General features: G+C 36.1%; 1 protein-coding gene across 2 annotated transcripts in view; it reads right to left on the bottom strand.

The window, feature by feature from the left end:
* SFMBT2 (Scm like with four mbt domains 2) overlaps window positions 1-22,851 on the bottom strand; it is a 90,491-nt gene that overhangs the window by 8,850 nt on the left and 58,790 nt on the right. For both annotated transcript variants that reach the window (XM_053465410.1, XM_053465409.1), the window contains exons 7-16: window positions 22,387-22,633; window positions 22,025-22,122; window positions 19,806-19,907; window positions 19,197-19,344; window positions 18,283-18,365; window positions 14,425-14,551; window positions 13,540-13,653; window positions 10,257-10,299; window positions 3,724-3,803; window positions 2,664-2,803 (exon numbers count right to left, since the gene is read on the bottom strand). In XM_053465410.1, coding sequence (XP_053321385.1) covers window positions 2,664-2,803; window positions 3,724-3,803; window positions 10,257-10,299; window positions 13,540-13,653; window positions 14,425-14,551; window positions 18,283-18,365; window positions 19,197-19,344; window positions 19,806-19,907; window positions 22,025-22,122; window positions 22,387-22,633 — 1,182 coding nt within the window. The remainder of the gene's footprint in view (window positions 1-2,663; window positions 2,804-3,723; window positions 3,804-10,256; window positions 10,300-13,539; window positions 13,654-14,424; window positions 14,552-18,282; window positions 18,366-19,196; window positions 19,345-19,805; window positions 19,908-22,024; window positions 22,123-22,386; window positions 22,634-22,851) is intronic.

Genomic DNA, 22,851 nt, shown 5'->3' with positions numbered 1-22,851 from the left:
ATAACACAGAATATATTATCCAGCCTCATCTGTGACAACAAATGTGTTCCTTAAAAATACAGACAAAGTGACCTGTGTTTCTGGAAGCATTTCAGGAAGGTACAGTGAAGCACATTCTACAAACCCTCAGTTTTTAATGATCTGGCACATTTTATGCAGCCAGGATTCTACCGTGCATCACCAAAATGTACAAAACATCTTTACTTCCACAAATTCCATCCTATTGCACTGTGATACTCGTTTCAAGACATTGTCGGCATGCATCACTTTAACATTGTGATTCAAAGTTTAGTTACTCAAGTCAAGAAACGTTTTGTTTATCCCCAATTCTTTCTAGAGTTTTAAGGGTTGCTCATTCCCGTCAAGAACTGACATTTTTCAAGTGGGAAATATTAGAAATTTTGTTCCATACAATGACCAACTTTTTGTGGCTGTACATGTACGCTGGGCAAGTGGCATTGCGGTGATGGCTTTTGACAGACAATAGCGAAGTTAACGGTAGTTAACTGGTCTACAGGAGGTCTAACGAGATTTCCCTCATGCACATGCACAGATAGTGTCCGCATTAAAATCACTTTCTTGCCACTAATTGGTTGCAAAAATGTTGAACCATGGATGAGGTGGGGAGCTGCAGTTCTCCATAAGGTAGGTATTAGATTATTTAAAAAAATACTTTAATATACATTACTTAGTGATGTGTTGCTGGTATAACATTTTGTTACCGCTAGCTTGTTTTTGCTCTCCGACTGGCCTCAATAGAAAGAACCACCCACCGTCACCAGTTCAACACCCTAGTCTGCCTATTTTCTGATGATTAGTCATGATCAATTATTCAGTTGGTATGAGGCTCACATTCACTTCCTGGGGGTTTACTTTATTTATTGTTTGGAGAAAAAAAATCTTTGTTTTTTTAACTAGATTGCCTTCAAAGTGGACCAATATAATATATTCCATTGCATTTGCACTGGCAGACAATTCTACACTTCATTCTTAGCATACATATTAAATAAGCAAGTGTTGTTATATAAGAATCTTACAATTTTTGGTTGGAATTTTTTTCTGCTAAATTACCTGATTTATTTGCTTTCATAAAAAGATGCGCATTTGAAAATAAAATCACACATGGGAAGATTCCAAATTTGCCCTGGAGAGCCCATGTATGGCAGGCTTGGCAGCACTTTGCTGGCAACAGTTAAGACTTCTTTGGGACTAGAGCTGGACAAGCCTGCTCAGCCTGGCACATGAAGCATTAAAAGGTGCAAGCTAGCCCATGCTCTGCCACTTGTTTTGTATGTTTTGGTTGCTCCTTGCCTGCTGCATATCTCCCAAGTGTCCCTGTTTGGGACTCAAACCACCAAGTCCCTCTTCCCTCCTCTGTCCCTCTTTTCAGAAAGAAAAGTGTTTTGAAATGCAAAAAGACAACAAAAAGAAGTGTTTTTCAAGTGCAACACTGCTTGTTTTGGCAAAAGGCTAGACTGAAAATAGACGGAAATGAACGTTCTCTTTGTTCACATAAATAATAGCACCGTTTATATACATCTTTATAACGTGAGAACAACTTGATGATCTACCAGACATTCAAGATTAGGCATAGAAATATTATTTTTGCATACATTGTTTGAGTAGAATAATTTTATGGTACAATTAAAATACCATTCTCAATATGGCCTCTCTTAAAAGCAGTATATAAAAAAGGTTAACAATTAATATGGTTCTTCACAAGATCTTGATAGCTGTAATTCATTTACACTAGAGTGCATTCCCTGCCAAAACCACATACTGCTACTTTGTTGATTTCATGAGCAATTTTCCCGAGTAGAAACCCTTTTTCAACGCATTTGAATGCCAACTATGCTTGTGACTGCGTACAGGCTCAGAAAATCAGTGGAGTAGCACGCCACTATTTTCTAGTGTACTTGATGTGGGTGCTGGGATTATGTTAATTGTGTTAAATTTATAGTTTATAATAATTAAGCCTTCTGCAACTGGAAATAGCATGCAGTTTGCCAGTTCTGGGTTAATGTAATGAAAAACAAATGTCATTGTCGTAGCATGGAATCCGGCCCAGAAATTTTACAGTTTGGCTTTGACGCCTTCTTGGGGATTAGCCAAAGTTCAACTCTGTGAATGATTATGTAGCATTAGTGATATTTAACGTGTAAGGACATGTGCCTGTATCACTGCAGATACACACTAAGTATAAAATCAACAAGTATTACATCGCATTCTACAAATAGAACCTTTAACCAGCTCTTAGAATCCTGTGTGGGCTTAATTACCTACTGCTTGGAAATGGCATGTTTATGCATGACAATAATATTTAATTCATTATTAGGTTTGTGGTCATTTTATGGTCTCTAAATGAATTCACACACAATTTTCTAGTTATGTTTAACTAAGTAGTATAGCTTACTAGTATTTAGTATTACATAAGTGCACCTCACAGGAATATGTTTTTGATTTTTATATTTGTAATGTTTTTATTTTAGAATGTTACATATTTATCTAAGTAAAGTGGATAGTGCAAGGGTAAGCATCCAATGGGGGGACAATGTTGGGTCGATGTTGTAAGGGAGTACGCTATGATGTATGAAGGTTTAGCCAAGTAAGTATGATGTACAAGCTGATGTTATTATTTAAGAAATACTGTATTTTGAACTTACCTCTTTAAGTACTAGCACACATTTGCCAGGGCCAACTGACTGAGGAAGTTCTGCAATCCGTCCTTTATTTAAATACGGTCCTGAAAAGCAGCGGTGATTGATGAACAGCTGAGGGCAACAATATTTGCCATTGGTGGTTCCTAGGTAACGGTAGTAAATAAATTAGATGTTTTCATGGCGATGTGATCATAATAGCACTCTATCAAACAACACAGAGGGTAACAAATGAGGACCTAATTTCTGCATTCATTCTATTCCCAATACCTGGAGCTGCAGTATACATAGACCTATCTCAAATACCGTGGCCCAAAATAGACCCCACTCTACTCTTAGGCTGTTCTGTGATTAGTCTCAGGATGGCTGTAATAAATTTTTCTGCATTACTTAAAACTATCAGGAGACTTCAAGATTTTCAGCATTCGCTTATGTTTTATTACGTCTTTAAAATAGTTTCATGGAAATTATCTGAAAACATATTACTCATGTATTATTTCGTAAATTTCCAAATCATCTTAATATGTGCATTTTCCTTTACACGTTCCACAAACGAATAGAAAACAGCTTATTTTGAGAATATCAAAAAAAGTGTCACTATAATTAATGACAACTTATAAATTAAACATGCGATCAAGGGTTATATCTCTGATAATTTACATAAGGACAAATTTGTTTGCAAATTTGTGGACTGCACAAGTAAATTAAATTGATGTTCGTTGGGAATAGTTCATTTCTTATATAATCCCCTTAGGGACGAATGCAAGAGAAATTTCAGCATTTTCACTTTGTTTTGTTTGTTAAAATCATATTAATATTTATGAACCATCATTTAGCATGAAAAAAAATATAAAAAAGAGAAACATATTATTAAAATATGCATTTTAATTGTACATAACACAAATGAATAAAAATACTCCAAAACAAATTATTTTACTGGTCCTGATTTTGGAAACACTGCAATTAGGCCAACCTCGAACAGCCAGTTTATATGAACAGAATTTTGACAGCACATAATACTGGAGACATTCTACTAGATAGACATTTTGAGAGCAAACCGGTATACCTGTTGTTGAGTAATTATCTGACTGAGGAAAAGGAGAAGGGTCTTGAGGGATTTTCTCTACAGGCACTGAAGATGGTAACCTGTGGAGGGAAAAAACCCGATTTAAGTGGAATAATTTAACAGAAGTTCTTGTTTAACAGAAAGGAAAAAAAAACAGCTTATGATAATATTGTGTTTCATATTTTAGAATCAAACAATTGGCTTAAAAGTTTAACATCAACAAAAATGTGTTTCTTTGTCTCCTAGATTGTGTTCTAACTTTGCCTTCTATGTTTAAAAAAAACTGTGTTGGTTATCCTTTTTATAATTGTTTTAGTCCTGTAGCAACATGCTTTTTTTTAATGCCTTAGCCCCTCATCTTTTAATACTTTTTCTGCTTATAGTTTAAAATGTGGACAATTTCCCTAGCATTGCACTACATTTTATTTTTAAGGTGCCATCAGACTCAAAAACATTAGTCAGATCAGTATTCCAAAATACATGTCAGGACTCAACAGTTGGTGACACTGCTTTCTAAACCCCACCAATAAATGTATAAAATTCACTAATATCCATCTTGCCAATTCCAACAGTTCTTCATCTGGTATATGGAACTGACGACAACATTTAAGAGTGTAAAAATAGCTACAGTGTTAATCCTGTGCCACTCAGACAGCCAGCTCGGTTCATAACCAGGACTGCCATCTGGCTAATATTCCTACTGAGTAAGACTTGGCTCCTGATTATGATCTTTTCAAAATCATAGTACGCTAATCAAAAAGAATTAGGTTAGTATGACTCAATTTAGCCATGATGCTCTGAAAATGAACATTTTATTGAACCTTACTAACTATGGTTGCCATTTACTCCCTTCTTGGTAAATAATTATCTTTCAGGAGAGAAGGGCATATTTTTAATGAACTTAATTATAAAAGACACTAGAAGGCAAAAATGAAATGGTTTAAAATACTATGAGCCCTATGAGCATAGGGCTACTTTCTATAGGAAAATGTGATCATTCATCAGAGAAGAAAACAAATTAGTGTCACTATGTGATGTTTTTTTACTGAACATAAATTGGAGATTTTATTTATATTGAGCTTTGTGTGTGTGTGTGATTTTGTTGTACTTTGTTGCACTTGAGCATCAATTAGGGAACCTATTTTACTTTTTACTTACATAAAGGCATGGAGTGAGCTTGTGAGTGTATAAGTGTCAGTGTATAAGCACGATTATATGTAAATGTGTGTTTGTTAGAAAGTAGAATATGAAGCTGTAGTCAGGGCCGGACTGGCCCACCGGGATACCGGGAAATTTCCCGGTGGGCCGGAAGGTCCGTGGGCTGGGCGGCCAGCAGACTTACCCTGAAGACAGCCGCTGAGCGGCTGCAAATGGCATTCAACGCCTCCCTCGGTGCCAGGGGCGGGCTGGGCAGGGGGGCAATTGCTCCCCAGGCTGCCCGAAATCTAATCAAAGCGGCCGCTGGGTGCTGATGCGGCCGGCCGGCCGGCATCAGCACCCAGCAGCCGTGTGCGATGGCCGCCTAGTGATGGGAGCAGTGTGAGGGGTGAAAGCTCCGCCCCCTCGCACTGACCTTTCACCCCTCACGCTGCGGCCATCAGACTGCTGGGAATGTAATCTGAACGGCCAATGCGTGCTGATGCCGCCGGCCGGCTCTGCTTTAATACTTTTTTTTTACTTTATATGGCAAGCCGATCCAGCTTACCATATAAAAAAGTGTTTAAGTAGCTCCGGCCGGTGGCATCAGCACGCACCGGCCGTTTAGATTACATTCCCAGCAGTCTGATGGCTGCATAGTGATGGGAGCAGCGTGAGGTAGAAGCTCCGCCCCCTCGCGCTCAGACTGCTGCAGCACCGGATGTCAGGTCAGTGGCATCCTGTCAGCATAGAGGAGAACAGTGTGCAGCTACCAGGAAGTCAAGAGAAGTAGAAGGTGAGTAAAATAATGTGTTTTTTGTACTGTATTATGTGTTTTGTATTTGTTAAAAACAAAAAAAATCGGCGTGTGTGTGTGTGTATGTAAGTGTGTCCCCCTATATGCCACTCTGCCTCCAGAAATGCCTTTTACCCCCCTATATGCCACTCTGTCCCATGATATGCCTTTTAACCCCCTATATGTCAGAGTGGCATATAGGGGTATAAGGCATTTCTGGATGCAGAGTGACATATAGGGGGTCAAAAGGCATATCTGGAGGCAGAGTGGCATAAAGGGGGTTAAAAGGTATATCATGGGGCAGAGGAGCATATAGGAGGGTATAAAGCATATCGGGGAGGCAGAGTGGCATATAGGGGGCATAAGGCTTTTCTGGAGGCAGAGTGCCCCATGATATGCCTTTTAACCCCCTTCATGCCACTCTGCCTCCAGAAATGCCTTATACCCCCTATATGCCACTCTGTCCCATGATATGCCTTTTAACCCCCTATATGGCAGAGTGGCATATAGGGGGTTAGAAGGCATATCATGGGACAGAGTGGCATATAGGGGTATAAGGTATTTCTGGATGCAGAGTGACATTTAGGGAGTCAAAAGGCATATCTGGAGGTGGAGTGGCAAAAGGGGGGTTAAAAGGCATATCACGGGGCAGAGTGGCATATAGGGGGTTAGAAGGCATATCATGGGACAGAGTGGCATATAGGGGGTATAAGGCATTTCTGGAGGCGGAGTGGCATATAGGGGGTTAGAAGGCGTATCAGGGGGGCAGAGTGGCAAGCCTGGGGGCAGAGGTGCATAACTCGGGGGTAGGTTGTCAAATGAAAGGAAATAAAAACCAAACATGTCTCAATCATAGCTTTTATTAAATATGGAAAAAAATAGTCTACATGAATTAATAAAGAAATAAAAGTTTCTTACCAGAATATGGTGAAGAATAATGTGATCAGTGTTTTGTTCCACTGAATAAAATGGAACTCTAAAAATGTTCGCAGTAGTAAATGTTTTGATCCCATTATGTGTAATGTATTTCATTTATTAGGGCCTTTTAACACTTTTGCTTTCTGTCATTTTAATACAAATAATGAGATAAAAAGAATGGCATAGTGTGACTCGGGTGTGTATAAGGGGTGCGTGTGGGTATAAGAGCTTCACCGTGAGATAAACTATATGGGGCTGGTCTCCAAATTTTTCCAGGGCCGCTTTTCAGTCCCAGTCCGGCCCTGGCTGTAGTTATGGGTACGAATTATACACAAGTACTTCATTTTTACATACAAAATTAACCCCTTAAGGACAATGGGCGGTCCCAAAACCCATTGAAAAAATGCATTTTGAGCCCGTACATGTCCCGTTATGTAGGTTCCATATTATATATTTTGGGTGAAAATGTGTGATGAGTGATGATTTATATCACAGAAGGATGCTTTACATTTCAAGGGACGGATAAATATGGTTTGCTTAAGGTTTTCAGGTTGGAAATATATATATATATATATATATATATATATATATATATATATAAATTTATATAATACATTTAAATATTTTATAATATCTAAATAAAAGTATCTTATTTTAGTTTTTCTGTAGAGAATATTTGCTGTTTTAGATTGTAATCTAGTTATAACCAGCATCGTGTTCAGCCTAGGCCTGACCAAGAGCGGTGCCCACAGCCACCCCCTCCGTACTGAAATATTACATCATTATGGGATGATCTGCTCCCAGACTTTGTCGGCTTAGGCCAGACTACTGATAGGTACTTGGTTTAGTAGAAAATGCGTTCATGTCTCTCCATTTATCTATCATGTAGACATCGAAGCTAAATTAATTTTGGGGTTCCAAAAAATGTGTGTGTGTGTATAGTTTTAAAACACACAAAAAAGGCACTTTTCAGCAAATGTGAATTTCTTGGGAGTCCCTGAACCTGACAAAGAAACATTTTTTTAGTGCTCTCAAAGCTCTGTGCCTTTTTCAGTTCTGTTGTGGAAAACAGGAAAAAAAAAACATAGTGTATTTAATGTTTTGATTATCTGGCAGATTCCTGCAGATGCTTTTATGAAGTTGCTTGTGTTCTTTGAGCTTATTCAATTTTAAGAAGACACAGTACAATTTAATTAGAATAATTATTGAAACAGTATCATAAAGATACACTGTGTAAGGCTCGTCTTGCATAGACCAAATATATATTTTGTTAAATCCCTCCATAATCACATAAACATAACAATAAATCCAGGCATTAATGTTCCATTTACTAAAAAAACACTTTATAGCTTTCCTGATGCCAGCAATGCCAAAATGACTAAATAAAAGACAATATTGCCAGGGAATTGTCTCTGTAGGTTTCCTGAGTTCTCATTTCAATTTTTTTGTTTTACAGCATCAATAAAAGTAGCATTAAAATCGGCAACACAACACTAATTCCACCCCGAAAAGTTATATTTGCTTTTTAATGATGCATGTAATGGATGAATATCTATTTTATGAGTTTCCTGACATTAATGTCAAGACTAATGAATACAGCACTAGATACTCAAATCATTTATATACACAGCCGGTTCTGTAAAAAAAAACTATGTGAGTTGTTGAAGTACTTGTTTATTGAAAACAAAGTTCCTTTATACTGGAAAAGGCATTCGCCGTATTAGCTGGTGGTTTGCATCGCATGTAATGCATAGAGATGACCTTAGGATACAGCACCATTGGGGATTTCTGTATTGCTCAAAGAAAGAAAAAGCCTAAAAATAGTTTCCTACTATATAATTCCTGCCACTGTGTGATGTATGTCCTTTTTACTGTTTCCATATGCTGTCTCCAGAGATCTCGAAGCGAACAGTCGCCTCCGCAGCATTAGCCTTATTTGAGTATTAAAACTACCAATAGATTTTATAATTTTGTTAGTGTGACTGATTTTTGGAATCTTGAATTATGTAAATGATTGCTTTACCTCAAGAATGCTGATGAAGCGTGTGCAAAAAGTGTCAAAACTAGTGTATTAGTTTCCTTTAATGAAATCTCTTTATATGGAACAGTGTAAAGGGTTCACAGTTCTGATTATCTTTATGGCGGGAAAATGTCCACCAGCATATCAGACTAATTCCACCTACAAGAGTAGTATAAAAACCAAAATACGAGACAAATTTGTCTGCCTGAGGGAACCTCCAAAACCAAGCAAATGTTTTAGCCTTTTTGAGGCCTTATGAATGTGATGCCTTTGGCATTCCTCTATGCTTGAGTTGGGGAACTCCGCTCTGTGAGGGCCACAAACAGGCCAGGAATTAAGTGTGTGCATCGCAGCCTTAAGGCAAGTAGACCGGCAGAGATGACTCTACGCAAACTGTTTGCGGTCCTCAAGCTCTGGAGTTATGCAGCCCTCTCTAAAGGCTTTGTGATTTTCTAGATTTTTTTACTCTTATTAAGAAAGCCAGAAGAAACTCAGAAGTTCAAAACTTCGTAGCAGCGCTACCACAAAGAGACGCCGTCTTAGTCCTCTGATCCACTTCCTTGATGCTACTCCTCCTCCCAATGTCGTCAACACGCACTACGCGTTTCACTTATTGCTTCATCCGGTGCATGCAACTTCGTAAAATTATCGTTTTTACCGTTTTTACCTACTCCCCTCCGCTGCTTACCTTGGAAGTGGATCAGAGGACTAAGACGGCGTCTCTTTGTGGTAGCGCTGCTACGAAGTTTGAAGCCTGGACTCTGTGACATTCGAGACGGAGGACAACAAGTTTGCCTTTCTTTTATACATTAAAATTATCGTTTTTACCTACTCCCCTCCGCTGCCTACCTTCTTTATCTACAAATACCAGTGTGGGATAAAGAAACTCCTAAGAAGACTACACTACACTCTATGTATGGGCATATTTATGCCCTTTAAATTGTAAGGGTCCGATCTGCTTAATAGCGTTTTTTTTTTTAAGACCTACTTTGATATACTACACCATAATTTTTTCTTTCTTTTTTTCTCTTCCTTTTATATTCAAACCTTTTGGATAATGTGTGTGGGAACTCTCGCTGGAAGGGTATCTTTGTATATATTATTTTTGTGTTGCACATATAATTTACTCACTTATTAATTGGGTGCGCAGACACTTGTGTGGTTTTGATTGTGTTTAATTTGGAAGATTTTTGGGGAGTTTGTTCCTGTGTCTTTGCAGCACTACTTCACCAGAAGGTGCAATACTTATATTTAATTTGAATATTGCGCTTCACTTTTTTGTATTTTAATATAGTTTAGTGACCATACCACATACAAAATCTGACAAATATGCTAATATGTGGAAACACAATCTGCGGAGCTGAGAAAATTGTTTTTCAGACAAACACGCCTTTTGCCAAATTTGTTCTTTCATTGCGCGTTTTCAAACAAAATTTTCTAGTAAATGGTACATTTAGCAATATGAATCAATTCTGATTTGGCAACATAATTTTCTGTAACAACTCTGTGTTATATAGCCTCAATGAGATGAGAGTTCCAAAAAAAATCATTCAACAAAATGTCTTAGTCTCAATTAAAATGTAATTTAATTATTGTTTGCCTGTGGCATATTTTCACAGCAGCTGAATGTGAACTGAAAATTTAAACTAATAAAGGACTTACTGTTTCTCTGGCTGAACCACAGCAATTATTTTTTTCTTTTTCACTGTAAAAATAAAATAATAATATTGCAAACCCATTAGTGTCATTCAAATTGTAGAACCATTATACACATTACAGATTAAGAAGCAATGTGGGGCAAGTTTGATGGGTTGATGTGAGAAATGCAAGTTAGAGAAATGCAGTATTCATTTTTATAGACACCAACTGTCTCAAGCTTCCCGGTTCAGTCCTGACAACGCAAATTATGTCCTGGCTGGCCGTTGTCTCACCAAAGCCTCATTTAATGTATTCAAAATACAATATGACATTAGCCTGCTCCCTATGTATTGTGGGTGAGCCATATGCATGGGACAAGTTAATAAGTATACAATGCTACTTAATAGTTAGATACAACTGCACAGACTATGGATAGTAAATTATTATTTCTTATTCTTAAGCAGGATTCCATCTTGTTTTACTTATTTTATAGTTTGCTATATCCAAAGAGAAAGAACCTTAAAAAAACTAAGAGCAATAATTAATTGAGGCGAAATATCCATCAGCATCCGAGAAAAGAAAATTGAGATGCTTTTCTAGTGAAATACACATCCGTTGAGTTTCTAACTGTAAGCAGCCTTACATGTAATTGTAACATTTGAATACATCAAATATGATAGAAAAATGTAGCACAACTGCATTTTGTCAATTGAATTCTTCTTTTCTTGACATTTTTTTAAGTCCTGTATTTAATTCTAAGAACAGAGCATTTTAGAAAAGTAATTTAAAAACTATGTACTTTTACATTTTATACGTAAATTTGTTTAAAAAATTCCTAAGTAAATATTTGATCTTTAACAGTTCAATTCTGTTCAAACAGGAAATTATTTTTCCAAAAAAATCTGATTAAAACATATGCCCTGTAAGATCTGATTGAAAATTAATATACACGGACTAACGCAAGAAAAATCAATTATAATGTATTTATTGAATATAATAATGTTTCATGCGCTGTAATTGCATAGGTGCGCATATACTGTAGCACCCTTCTGCTGTGTGGAGTCTATATTTTCTCTTGTATGATAATAAAATACTATTGAATCTTTTGAAATCTAAACCAAGTATAGTTAGAATTTTCCAGTGCTCCTCTGCATTTTCAGACCTTGGGAACTCGTTAAGTACCGTTAAATGCCTACAGTAACCTGGTGCCTTTTGAAATGAACCCTGATATCTATAAATGCTGTGAGAATTTAGAAATCATTAATATCAAATGTTGGGGGTTATGTGGCAAAAAACTCTTTTTTTCAGTTGGGCCCCAAGGAGTGGGGCTAACAACCTGAGTCCTCCCAGGTTACTACAAATCCCACCAAACTCAGCTAGCCAATTGCAGGGCTAGGTAAGCATCTTCCTAGTACATTGTGGCTAATTAGACTTACAAATTAAACACATGTAAGCACTAAATGCGTTTGTGTAAACCTGAATTAATTTATTGTCACTAACTTCCCACATGTGTTTTGAGTCAATTCCTATTATAAAACAAAACAAATGTCAAATTAGAAACAAAGAAAGAGAATTTGATGGCAGAACCATTCAGCTCATCTAGTCTGTCCATCCTTAACGTAAACACTGAGGCCTTAGTCCGTCCTTGGTCTCATCTTTTAATTCCATTATTACATTCGCCTCTACCACTTCCGATTAAAGTTTACTTTTACATTTGTAACTCCATATTACATATTACATCAAGAATTCTCCATTTTCACAGTCCTTGATTGTTAATGACTCAAAATATGGAGACAATCAATGAGATCACACTGCTATGACTATAAGTACACCTGCATTGTAGTGTGCAGACACTTAAACTCAGTTACTTCATCTGTGTGATCAGTAAGGATCCTGCATGAATGATTAAAGAAACACAGTAAGCAGTGTGTGTTTGATTACAGCCTGGAGCACTTTTGCCAAAATGACAGGTTCCCTGTTGCTCTGATCATATGGCCCTGCCAGACTGTGCCTGCTTACACATTCTGAGTGTATTACTGCCACTTACAGGAGACACTGGGAATGTCTAAATTGGTCACAGTGTCTTGTGCTTTCCTATGGCATCCAGGCTTGAAATCGGTTTAATTATCCAATTCAGCTTTTTTAATGGCTCAGAACATCATTATTCACATTGAAACAAGTGTTTGAAGTGTATTTATGCACATTACAAATATAATGATTTTTGTTGTACATAGGCTGCATTGTCGAACTGTTGTACATGATCTAATTCAAGCAAAAGCCTAATTAGAGCAATAGTAAACTGAAGAATCTTCACTACCGCCATCACAGAAGGAATTTGCTGGCAGGTCGCTATAGCACTATAATATCTTAAAGGGGTATGTATCTGGAACCTCTCCAGCTCCTTCTGGACTTCAGTTGCCATGATTCTGATTTACTGGCTGGCTCGCCAAAAGACATTGAATCACAGGCATACAGTTATTCCAGTTTTTAAGAATATATTTAGTTGTAACGAGGTTAAACTAGGAGAATCTCTGTAAAAGATTAGGGAATACTACTAGACACTGAACTCAATTATAGCATATGATGTCAAGTCGCAGCTGCAAAAACAAACAAAATATTACCATGCATAAAATTTGTGGTAGAACAGAAAATTGTATTTTTGCTACTATAAAGCACTGGTTAGACCTTGTCGAGAGTTTGCAGTACAGTTTTGGTCACTGATCTATAAGAAATATATTTCGAAAATGGAAAGGGTACAAAAAAACTGCTACAGAATTAATTAAGGTAATAAAAGGATTGAATCATGAGGAGCGCTTGGCTAAACTGTAATTATTTACCATGGGAAAAAAGGCACCTCACATTGTATGTTGAAATGAGTTAAGGCCAGTAAAAAGCCTTTTAGGGGAATTATTCATTTAACGGACTGAGCAAATTACAATATTGGTATTCTTTACAATAAGAACAGTAAAGCCAGTAAAGCATTCACACTACCATGGGTGAGTGCAGAAAACGTGGATGCTTTTAAGAAAGGGTTGGCATACTGTTTTTAATTAATATGGATTGATACAGAGAGTAATTAGATGGCCCATTGGAGTGGCAAAGCAATTGTCTTTTTTGGCATTAGCTTAAGGTGGGGTTTTTGCCTTCACGTGACTAACAGACAGGCATGCATTGATGGACTTATGTATTTTTTCAACCTCGTTAACAATGTAACTATTAAGATATACAAAGCTATATCCGGTGCATACATATCCCATACCCCTTATATGTCACCCAACACACCTTCATTTTAATTCATTGTACTCACCGACTGCTTTTTGCGGGGTATGAAGTGGATAGGAATTTGCTTCACACCAGCCGACAGGGAAAATATCCATAGACTCAACGTCAACAATGTATTCTGGAACTGGCTTCTGTAAGCCTGGAAATTTACCAGATCACTTCAGAAATGTGTGCAGAAAGGCATTGACTTAGTCATATCTTTAAATTGCTTCAATTAAAATTAATTCAAGCAGTAACCCCTTTAAAAAAAAATCTAAACTTTAGAAAATTCCACCCACATTTATCATGGCAAAAAAAGATCAGGTTGCAAGGGAAGTGCTGATTTGTGCACTTAGGACACTAGTCTCCCTGTTCCTTACCTTCAACCCTAACCCAGGTACCAGCAAACACAATCAAGCAAAGGACCTTTACCAAAATAACAAAAATAAAGGCTGCAAGAACAGTGAATAGTAGAACCCTAGGGATACATCTTTCTAACCTCTCTGACCATTATGAAATATATTTTATGATCTTTTTCGTTTCCGTCTATCTACAGAAACTAAATTTACGTCCAAAACAATATATTGTATTGATTGCAAACATATGATCTAAAATTATTATTTTGTAGCAGTATGAATGTTTGATATTAAGTCTCATCTAAAGTTGTGGTTGTGTAAATTATGTAGCCTTTGGTGTAAAATGACATTTTTAGAAATCTCTTGCTCTGCCAGAACTGCACTTTTCCAAATTTCATATGCTAATTTGTACCAATTACTCCCAAATTCAGTTTTGGTATAAATCACATTAGTTCACAATTCAGTGAATTAATATTCCCCTTCAGTATTGTACTTTCTTTGTTTTGACTTTATACATTTCTTTATATATATATAAAAATACATTTTAGTTCATACATTTTTTAAGTTTAAATTACCTTCAAGGTGAAGCCATAGTAATCTCCCCTTCACTTTGGTCACAGATGCAACACAGATATCTGATGGGTTATTGGGGTTGACTGCCTCAAGTTTCATGTTTTTCGTAAAGCCACGAGAGTTGGCTATCTGAAATACAGCAGGTGTTATTGTTGAAATAATTAAAAAATAAATAAAGCTAAAGTATAACACATAACTATTAAAAGCTATTGACTACAAATAGTTAAAACAAATTGTCCCAGATTTTATGGGTCAAAAGATTAAAATAAAGTACTTAAAATGAAGTGCTAAATGGTGTTCCTCTTAATACCGCTTAACATGGCTATCATGTTTGTCATTTTGTCAATAACAATGTTAGCGATACAAAGAATTGGCCTGTGGTAAAATCACACATAATACATTGTGAGCATATTGATTTCACTAGCACATAACGTTTGATGTGCACATTAATGTCTATATTAGAATTATAATTTAAAATATATATTTAAAGTATTTAATGCTTATTTTGGGAAACAATTTGCAGCAGTAGACTGAAAAACGATACATTTGTATTTTGGCAGAGTACATTTGCTTTTGCATTGCAATATCTATTGTAAGTTTAATAGCCTGGATCCATACATAGAAAAAAAAATGTTTTTACCCATATCTAATAACATAATGCAAGGTTTGATTTTTAAGACGCAAAGAGTATAAGTACAAATCCAGATACCAGTATTTACAGATATGTGTACAATTCTGTGAAGAACAGGTGGTTTCCATGGTTCTTCACTCCAACAACTTCTCTCAAGAGCTAGTTTAAAGCATCACATGGCTTTAGGCATTTTCAAGGGTCCTAAGACACTGACGAAACACCTAGCTTTGACAGTGGCACACAAACTCTAGACCTAAGGTAAGGTCTAGCTTCAAACAGGCAGGAACAAGAGATAAGCAAGGTCAGCAACTGAGGACCAATATCAGGAACAGGTTTGGGGAAACAGATGAAACCAGGCAAGGGTGAAAGTCACTGCCACGTATAAAGGGAAAGCCAAGATATACCTACTCAAGTATAAAAAGATGGCCTATCAGAAGTTAAATGTTTGAAGCAAGATGCTAGACACTTCCCCATATCGGTGGGGGTTTACGCAAAGAGCGTCATGCATGTGTTCTACTTCCACAGAAAGCTAGGAACAGCTAACGACTGTAGCGTTAAAATATGAAAGCCAAAACTGTGTTAATCTATCCTTTCATAACTTATAAAGCTCTGCCCGATTTTTATAGCACTATTGGTAGAGCACTTGTCAGGACAACAAAACTACATATCAGTTTCAAAGCGGTATTACTCTCAGTGCATGTTTACAGATGTCTGCCAGGGAACTATGACAAATAGTGTGCATTGGTCTCTCGGCGAGTATCAGAATGCCTGTGTTTGCTATAAAACCCCAAACAGCTTACGTTATGCCTTAGAATTTATATGTCTCTGACTATCTGTTGGAGCATCTGCTTGTCAATCTAATGCATTTCTTCTCTTACTATAAACTAGATTGTTTTCTATACTTAAGTGCAGTTTTAGGAAATGGAAAGAAATATGGACACTAAAACACAAGGCCCATAAAAAGGCACCGGGAATGTGTTGTTTAGATAATGTTACACAGGTGTACATGGGAAATTAATGATTCATTTGGCAATGACTGGATAATCTCTTGGAATATTGTGTATATCAATTTAACAATTATTTTATGGATAATTGGATCATTATGGGAACAAGTAAGACAATTTGTATAGAATAACATCTAGGTCATTTCTCTTCATCATTTATTATGTCCGAATTCCTCTAGATAAGACCATAAAAATCCAATGTAACATTATGGTGAATCCAGACGTAGCACAGGTGTGGGTTTTGAAAAATATAAAAGTTAACACTACAGGCACATCTGTATGTTGGACAAAGTTGCAAAAACATATGCAAAGAAAGAAAAGATAGAGAACCTGGCCAAAAAATATTAGATCATGTTTTTCAAGAACTTGAAACCAGCAAGTTATATAGTAATACTGTTGTAATGTGTATTGTTATGGATGAGTTGAAAGATCTTCCAGGTGATCCACATCCCAAAACATAAAAAAGAGCCAAAACCGTGACATTTCATTTATTAGTTAATGTATTTTTCATATTACATCCGCCATTAAAGAGTATGTGGTATGCTGCCATACCCCTCCCATTTCTATTACATTCCCGTATATCCCTTTGATTATATTTTTGTTTATCCATACCATGGAAACTTCTCCCATTTACCATGACACAACTTAGTAAACTAAAAAATACATAGGTGTAGGGTGAGGTAGGCTAATTAAAGGGCAGGCCATTCTAATGTATTCACCTTACATTTTAATGGAAGGAGTCACATAACTCTCATTTTTATAAAGTCCCTCTGTGACCTTGGATGGAAGCCCTGCTGGCAATAATCAGTCCCCTAAAATATCAACCATGACAGAATACACAGTTACCAATGTTATTATATGATTTTAAGTTACTGTAAGTCTGACCACAGAAGTCATTTTCCTGCAAATTTGGATACCCTACTGTTTTCCTTTTGGAAATACACTGGAGTTATAAAAACATTTCCTCTTTGTATAGAAAATGCATGCATTTTGATCTGTATGGAGAACATAGTTATTTCTTATGCCAGTTACAGGATCCTGAAGCAAAACATATCATCAGCTGGGCAGTATACAATAATTCTCTGTGAAATGCCACCACACCCATATACAGCACACTATGTTTTAGATAGCATTCAACCCTACATTTTTACAGATTGCTCTCGTAAAGTATGATGCATTCGTGTAACATGGGGTTATTCGCGCAGCCATGGGTTAAAATAAAGTGAAACATTTCCATTCACTGACTCAACCATTCATTACAGCGACCCTAGAGAGTTTCTTCTGCAAAAAAAGAGCTATGTTGACCTACATAATACATAGTTAAATCGGGAAGACTTACTGATTTAACAATGCATTATACAAAACTAGCTCAGCCTTTTCTGGGGACTGCTGATCACTTGCAAAAAAAAAGACAACACGTAAAAAAACATCTTGCTTCAAGGTGTACACGGGACAATTACAAGAGCAGAATTAAATAGCTAGATAGAGAAATATATGAACTGGTTAAAAAAAAAATGTTTATTAATATTTTCTCTGCATTTGTTTACTTTAATCTGCTGTACACTTTATGACTGATCAAACACTATGACACAGTTTAAAAAGTCACATGAAATATATTTAATGCCATGTAAAACTGTGTGTTTCTCCCTTATTCTATACATGGAGCTATCACAATTAAGTCGATAAAATGTAGGACAACAGCATAGAGGCCCGCATATACAAAAGCTACTAAGGAGTGACAGCATATTGAATTATTACATGACTAACTGTTAATTATTCACAAACTGGTTTTAAATTGCTTCCGTAAAGAGCTGCAAGGACATAGAATCAATTGTGCAATCTATTTTTTTTTTAAAGTGTGGAACAAGATACTATATCCAAAGTTATTGATTTGGATATATTGTTATAGACTGTTACATTGCAAGAGCATGGACCTCTTCTGTACCAATATGTCTTAGTATGAGTTACTATTGTTATTTGAATATATTGTCAATTTTAATGTTAATTTTCACTCACTGTATTGCAGGTACTATGTAAGTAAAACTAGAATTTGATGGTGATCAATACATCTTTAAAAGTGACAATTTAATGACATTGTTATTTAATGCTCCTATAAGTTAGTTAACGAGTCAGTTAGCAGGTTCAGTCAACATGTTTCCAGAGTTAAAATGAACATTTTATTAGGTAGAAGAATAATGCCAATATATGCTAAGTGCCACACTTACATTTCTAAAGGCAGTATGTGGTGCAGCGTCCGCTCCACACTGTTTTTGGTAATCAGCCCAATCAAAGTCCTGCCCTGGGTAACCTGTGGATAATAAAATACCAAGTGAATCATTTATAAATACTTCAGAGTTCAAAATATTATTATTAAATGCTCATGGAATTGTTTTCAAATGCTTAAACCTTTAGTTTGATAATCATATTTAAACATGTATTTGTTTTATCTAATTGCTGCAATTTAGGGGCAAAGGCAATATTTTTATAGCTAAGTGTAATAATGATGAAATGATATTAATAAACTAAACAATTATCACTAGCTACATTAACTACTGCTAATTAAAAATTGCTCAACTTCTCACCTATTTATTTAAATTCATTTTAAAACATATCTCAATAAATAATGAAATGCAGCCCCATTACTAATACATTTTATGGTTAGGCGGTACATAAGAGATGTCTATTTATCAGAACCTAGCAAGTTGAATATTATAGAAATAATGACTTTCAATATTAGTCACACGCCTCGACCTAAATAACATACATCCTAAATCATAACAATAAATGTCATCAAGCCATCCAAACCAGCTTGTAGCATATTAAAACTAAACACAATAATTCTTTCCTATAGTATCCTTGGCTGACGAACCTTGTGTGCAGCATGAAATATAATGCAAGGTTGAGAAAATAGGTTGACTACAATAACCGCAGGAATAAGCCACATAAATTACAACTGAGAGGCTGGAGATATAATGTTATTTATCTAATGTAATGTTCAGAAACAATTTGCATGCTGCACTGGTAGCTCCGTATACTGCAAAGATAACAGCAAGCAGACATAACAATAGCAATATTTCAGTTCAAATATACTTTGCATGCTTTCAAATGATCTGAAGAGCGTTACTTTATTTAGACAAACCTTTGGGAGGTGTGAGATTGACCCCATTGATAAGGCACCATTGCACAGGCAGGAGGCCCAAAGAATCTGCATGGCACATCATGGACACTTCTCTGGCCTCTGGTCTCAAGTCATCAATAGTCACTTGGAAATATAGATTACTAAAAACCTTAAAACAAATTGTTCCTTATTAGACATGAGGCAGAAAAGCTAATAAAACGAATTTAATAATAGTGAAACATCAAGAAGGCACATTGACCTTAAGCTGTCCCTAAAAAATCTTTGTTACACAGCTTGTTGAGTATTAAATGAAAACACAATACAACGTCATATCCGGCGAGGAAAAGGATGGGGATGGGGAGGTGAGAAATCACTTAGGATCCTGAACTTTCTTTTGCACACTTTTCTTTACAGTAGGAAGACATACACATTTGCTGTGGCTAAAGTTTCTGAAACACATTCAAATTCTGAAACACTCGAGAAATTCTGCAAAACCTAAATATACAAAATGATAATTTAGGCCTCCATTTAGCACAAAAACTCTAAACAAGTTCATGGTAAGGATACTAAACTCATTATTATTGGAACCTAAGGTAGCAATTGATACATTTTAAATCATACTACTCTTACCTTGGTCACTGTTGCAGGACGGATATGTAAAGGTTCATTTGGGTCCACTGCTTCCATCTTCAAACCAACAGTAAAAGAATGGCTCCGTAAATCAGCATGATCCTTCATGAAAAAAACACAAATATGGTTTTATATAAATAAATGTCTCAATAGCAGTAATACTTCAGTTATTTACGTACATTTGAAAATGTAGTACATAATTAGTATTAGTATGTTTTATTGTTAGAAAGAATGCATCTTTCTCTACACAGTGACCTTGATTCATTGAAAGGTTCTCATAAAATAAATATGATAAAAAAAAAGCAAGTAAGCAATTCAGTTCTCAGGGCAGAAGACCAAAACTAACATTTGGTGACTACACCAAATGTGCACAAACACATTTGATGTGTGTATAAAATTATCACAACAGCGTGTGCTGTCTTCATTTTCTAACCACTGTGCAGCTAATAAGATCAAAGGAAAACTTTTAGTTGACATTAGGGCAAGTTGTTGCCTCAGCAGAAGCTCATTATAGCCAATGGGGTGCTGCAAATGGTATGAGCAATCTTACGTTTGTTGATGTTTGTTTTGATGTCTATTAACCCCTGTGTAAAATATATAAATTTGACTTTTGCCATCAATAATATGTATTAACCAGCGCAGTTAATTTCTAAAATGATTATTATACTTAAGGGCCAAATACAGAGACAAAAGGGTTGCATTATTTGTGTGATATTGATGTCAAACCTTCTACTTCAAGCAGAGATAAAATGGAATCGAACATCTTTATCAATAAGCTGTTTATGGTAAATGAAAAAAAAAAACATCGAAGCAAAAAGCAAACTGGGAACATCACAAGGCATCAAAGGACTCTTTACGTTCTAAATAATTAACAACATCGTACCCCTGCTATCAAAAGCAGTGTATAGCAGGAGGAACACATTTGTTGCATAGCTTTTAAAGAAAGAAAAAAATCAAGTTGAAAATTTCCTATACCTGTTTATCAAGAAAATTGCTAAAAATACTAAATTGCTCCAATTTCTCAAAAATCATCTCTGGCACAAATGACAAGATTGTTCCTTAGAGCAACATAATATATTTCAGTTGCAACATTTTGCCTTTTTCCTATGCTAGAATATTAGAAAAATATAAATAGTTTGCCCCCAAGCTGTTTTGTGATAGTTAAGGCTTCTTTCATGTGATTGGAGATGTATAGATATGATATTGCTTTCTTTTGATTTCTTTTAATATTAAATTATGCTTAGAATACAATTGCCGTTTCAAATCCAAAGTAAATTAACACCCGCCCTAAATTCATTAGGCAGATATAGGTGTTAATTTACAACTTTCCCCAGCCTTGAGCAAGACATCTGCTTCAACAATAATTTTAAGAATCCCTACAACAACTAAAAAGTGCATTTTACCACTGGTGTACTAGATGGGTACAGCCTCTAAGACGAAACGGCAGAAGTTGCTGTGATGAAAGATATGTATGCATGGAATCGGCATAACGTTATTCTCCTTAAAGCCTTACAGCACCTGCTGAGGGCTTACAGCAGGTTAACCCCTTTATGGCCATTTGACGTACTATAGTCAAAATGTCAAAAAGCTCGGTCACTAAGAGGGGTAAAACCCCTGGTCACAAAGGGGTTAAACAAAGGACAGAATATACCAGTCAAATGGTTGATATACACACATTATTAAATTTGATGGTCGTTAATGAGATGTTGAATGTAAATGCATTTGATTTTCTATCTCATGTATAGCATTAAATGTGTTGGTAGCTCTAGGGTGGTAATCAAGTAGTCTAAAAATCCAACTATATTATACTTTTCCTTAAAATGAAGTATCACTCAGCACCCCATCACTACTTGTATATCAACAACAGATTTGTGGAACAAGAAGGTGAATTTCTGCAACTCAGAGCATATAACATTGAAAATTTGTGCTTCTTTAACACCAGGTATGTTATAGCTGCCACTTCATATGTCTCCTAAATGTTATGACATTTAGTTGCATACAGGCAGGTAAAACTGATCCAGAAAAAAAAATAATGGTCTCGGTTTAAAAAACAAATAATGTAATTGTGTTAATGTTTTTATGTTTTATTTTGTTGTTTTTTTTACTTCTGGAAAAACTGAATGTAAGTGTAACATTTTGCCAACACAGATGTGTAAATATCCTTCTTCCCAGTGCATTAGGGGCCAAAATTCTATATTGCGGAATAAAAATCTCCATACCTTAAAAACCTCTACAGGAAGGGGACTCCGTGCTGCAGCTGTCAGAGCATTTTCCAGAGCACATTTCCATTCAGACTTGCTCTTGAGCGGACAAATGTCTAAAACAAGTGTACACATTTATGTTATATACCTGTTAGACTCTATTTGTTAACATAGAAACATAGTTTGTTAACATATATACATTGTCTGATATGAAATGTACAAATTGTATATGCACATGGATGGTTTTCCTATCTATGGTCTGAAAATGATCGTTGCTTAGTGAACACAACAAACAAGTGAGATCTTATTGATGTTTTAACAACGTACAATATATTCCTGTCTGTGTTTATGACATAGCTAGTATTTATACTGTAATTTACCTAAAGGAGGATCCATTCTGCATTGATTCTCTTGACACCAGCCAACTGGCCTGAGTCGACAGTCTAAGTAGAACAGCCACTGGTCACACAAATCTGCTTCCTCCAGTCCAACATAACGCAAATGCAATCTCCCCCCGACGTTCTCTATTACTTGGACTATCCAGTACTGAAAAGGATTCTGCGCATCCTGTAGCTCCATTAAAGAATCTACCGTAATAAGATCGACTGGAGTTTTCCCTCGGAGAGGCTGTTTGAATAAAGGTAAATGTCAGATTTGTAAATATCATTCCACGACAATACAGGAAAAAAATCTCCCAGTATGTTTTTATTTACTAGCTATATAACCAGAGCATTTCACAATTGCTAGTTGGCAATACACATACAGACTTTAATTTATTCCCCATTGTAGCACAAATGTGCACAAAAGATTAAGTCTCTATACATAACATGGCTCCGTATAGCACA

The sequence above is a fragment of the Spea bombifrons genome, chromosome 4 (assembly GCF_027358695.1).
Source record: "Spea bombifrons isolate aSpeBom1 chromosome 4, aSpeBom1.2.pri, whole genome shotgun sequence".
In the NCBI taxonomy this organism is placed as follows: Eukaryota; Metazoa; Chordata; class Amphibia; order Anura; family Pelobatidae; genus Spea; species Spea bombifrons.
This window is presented reverse-complemented; position numbering and strand designations above follow the sequence as displayed.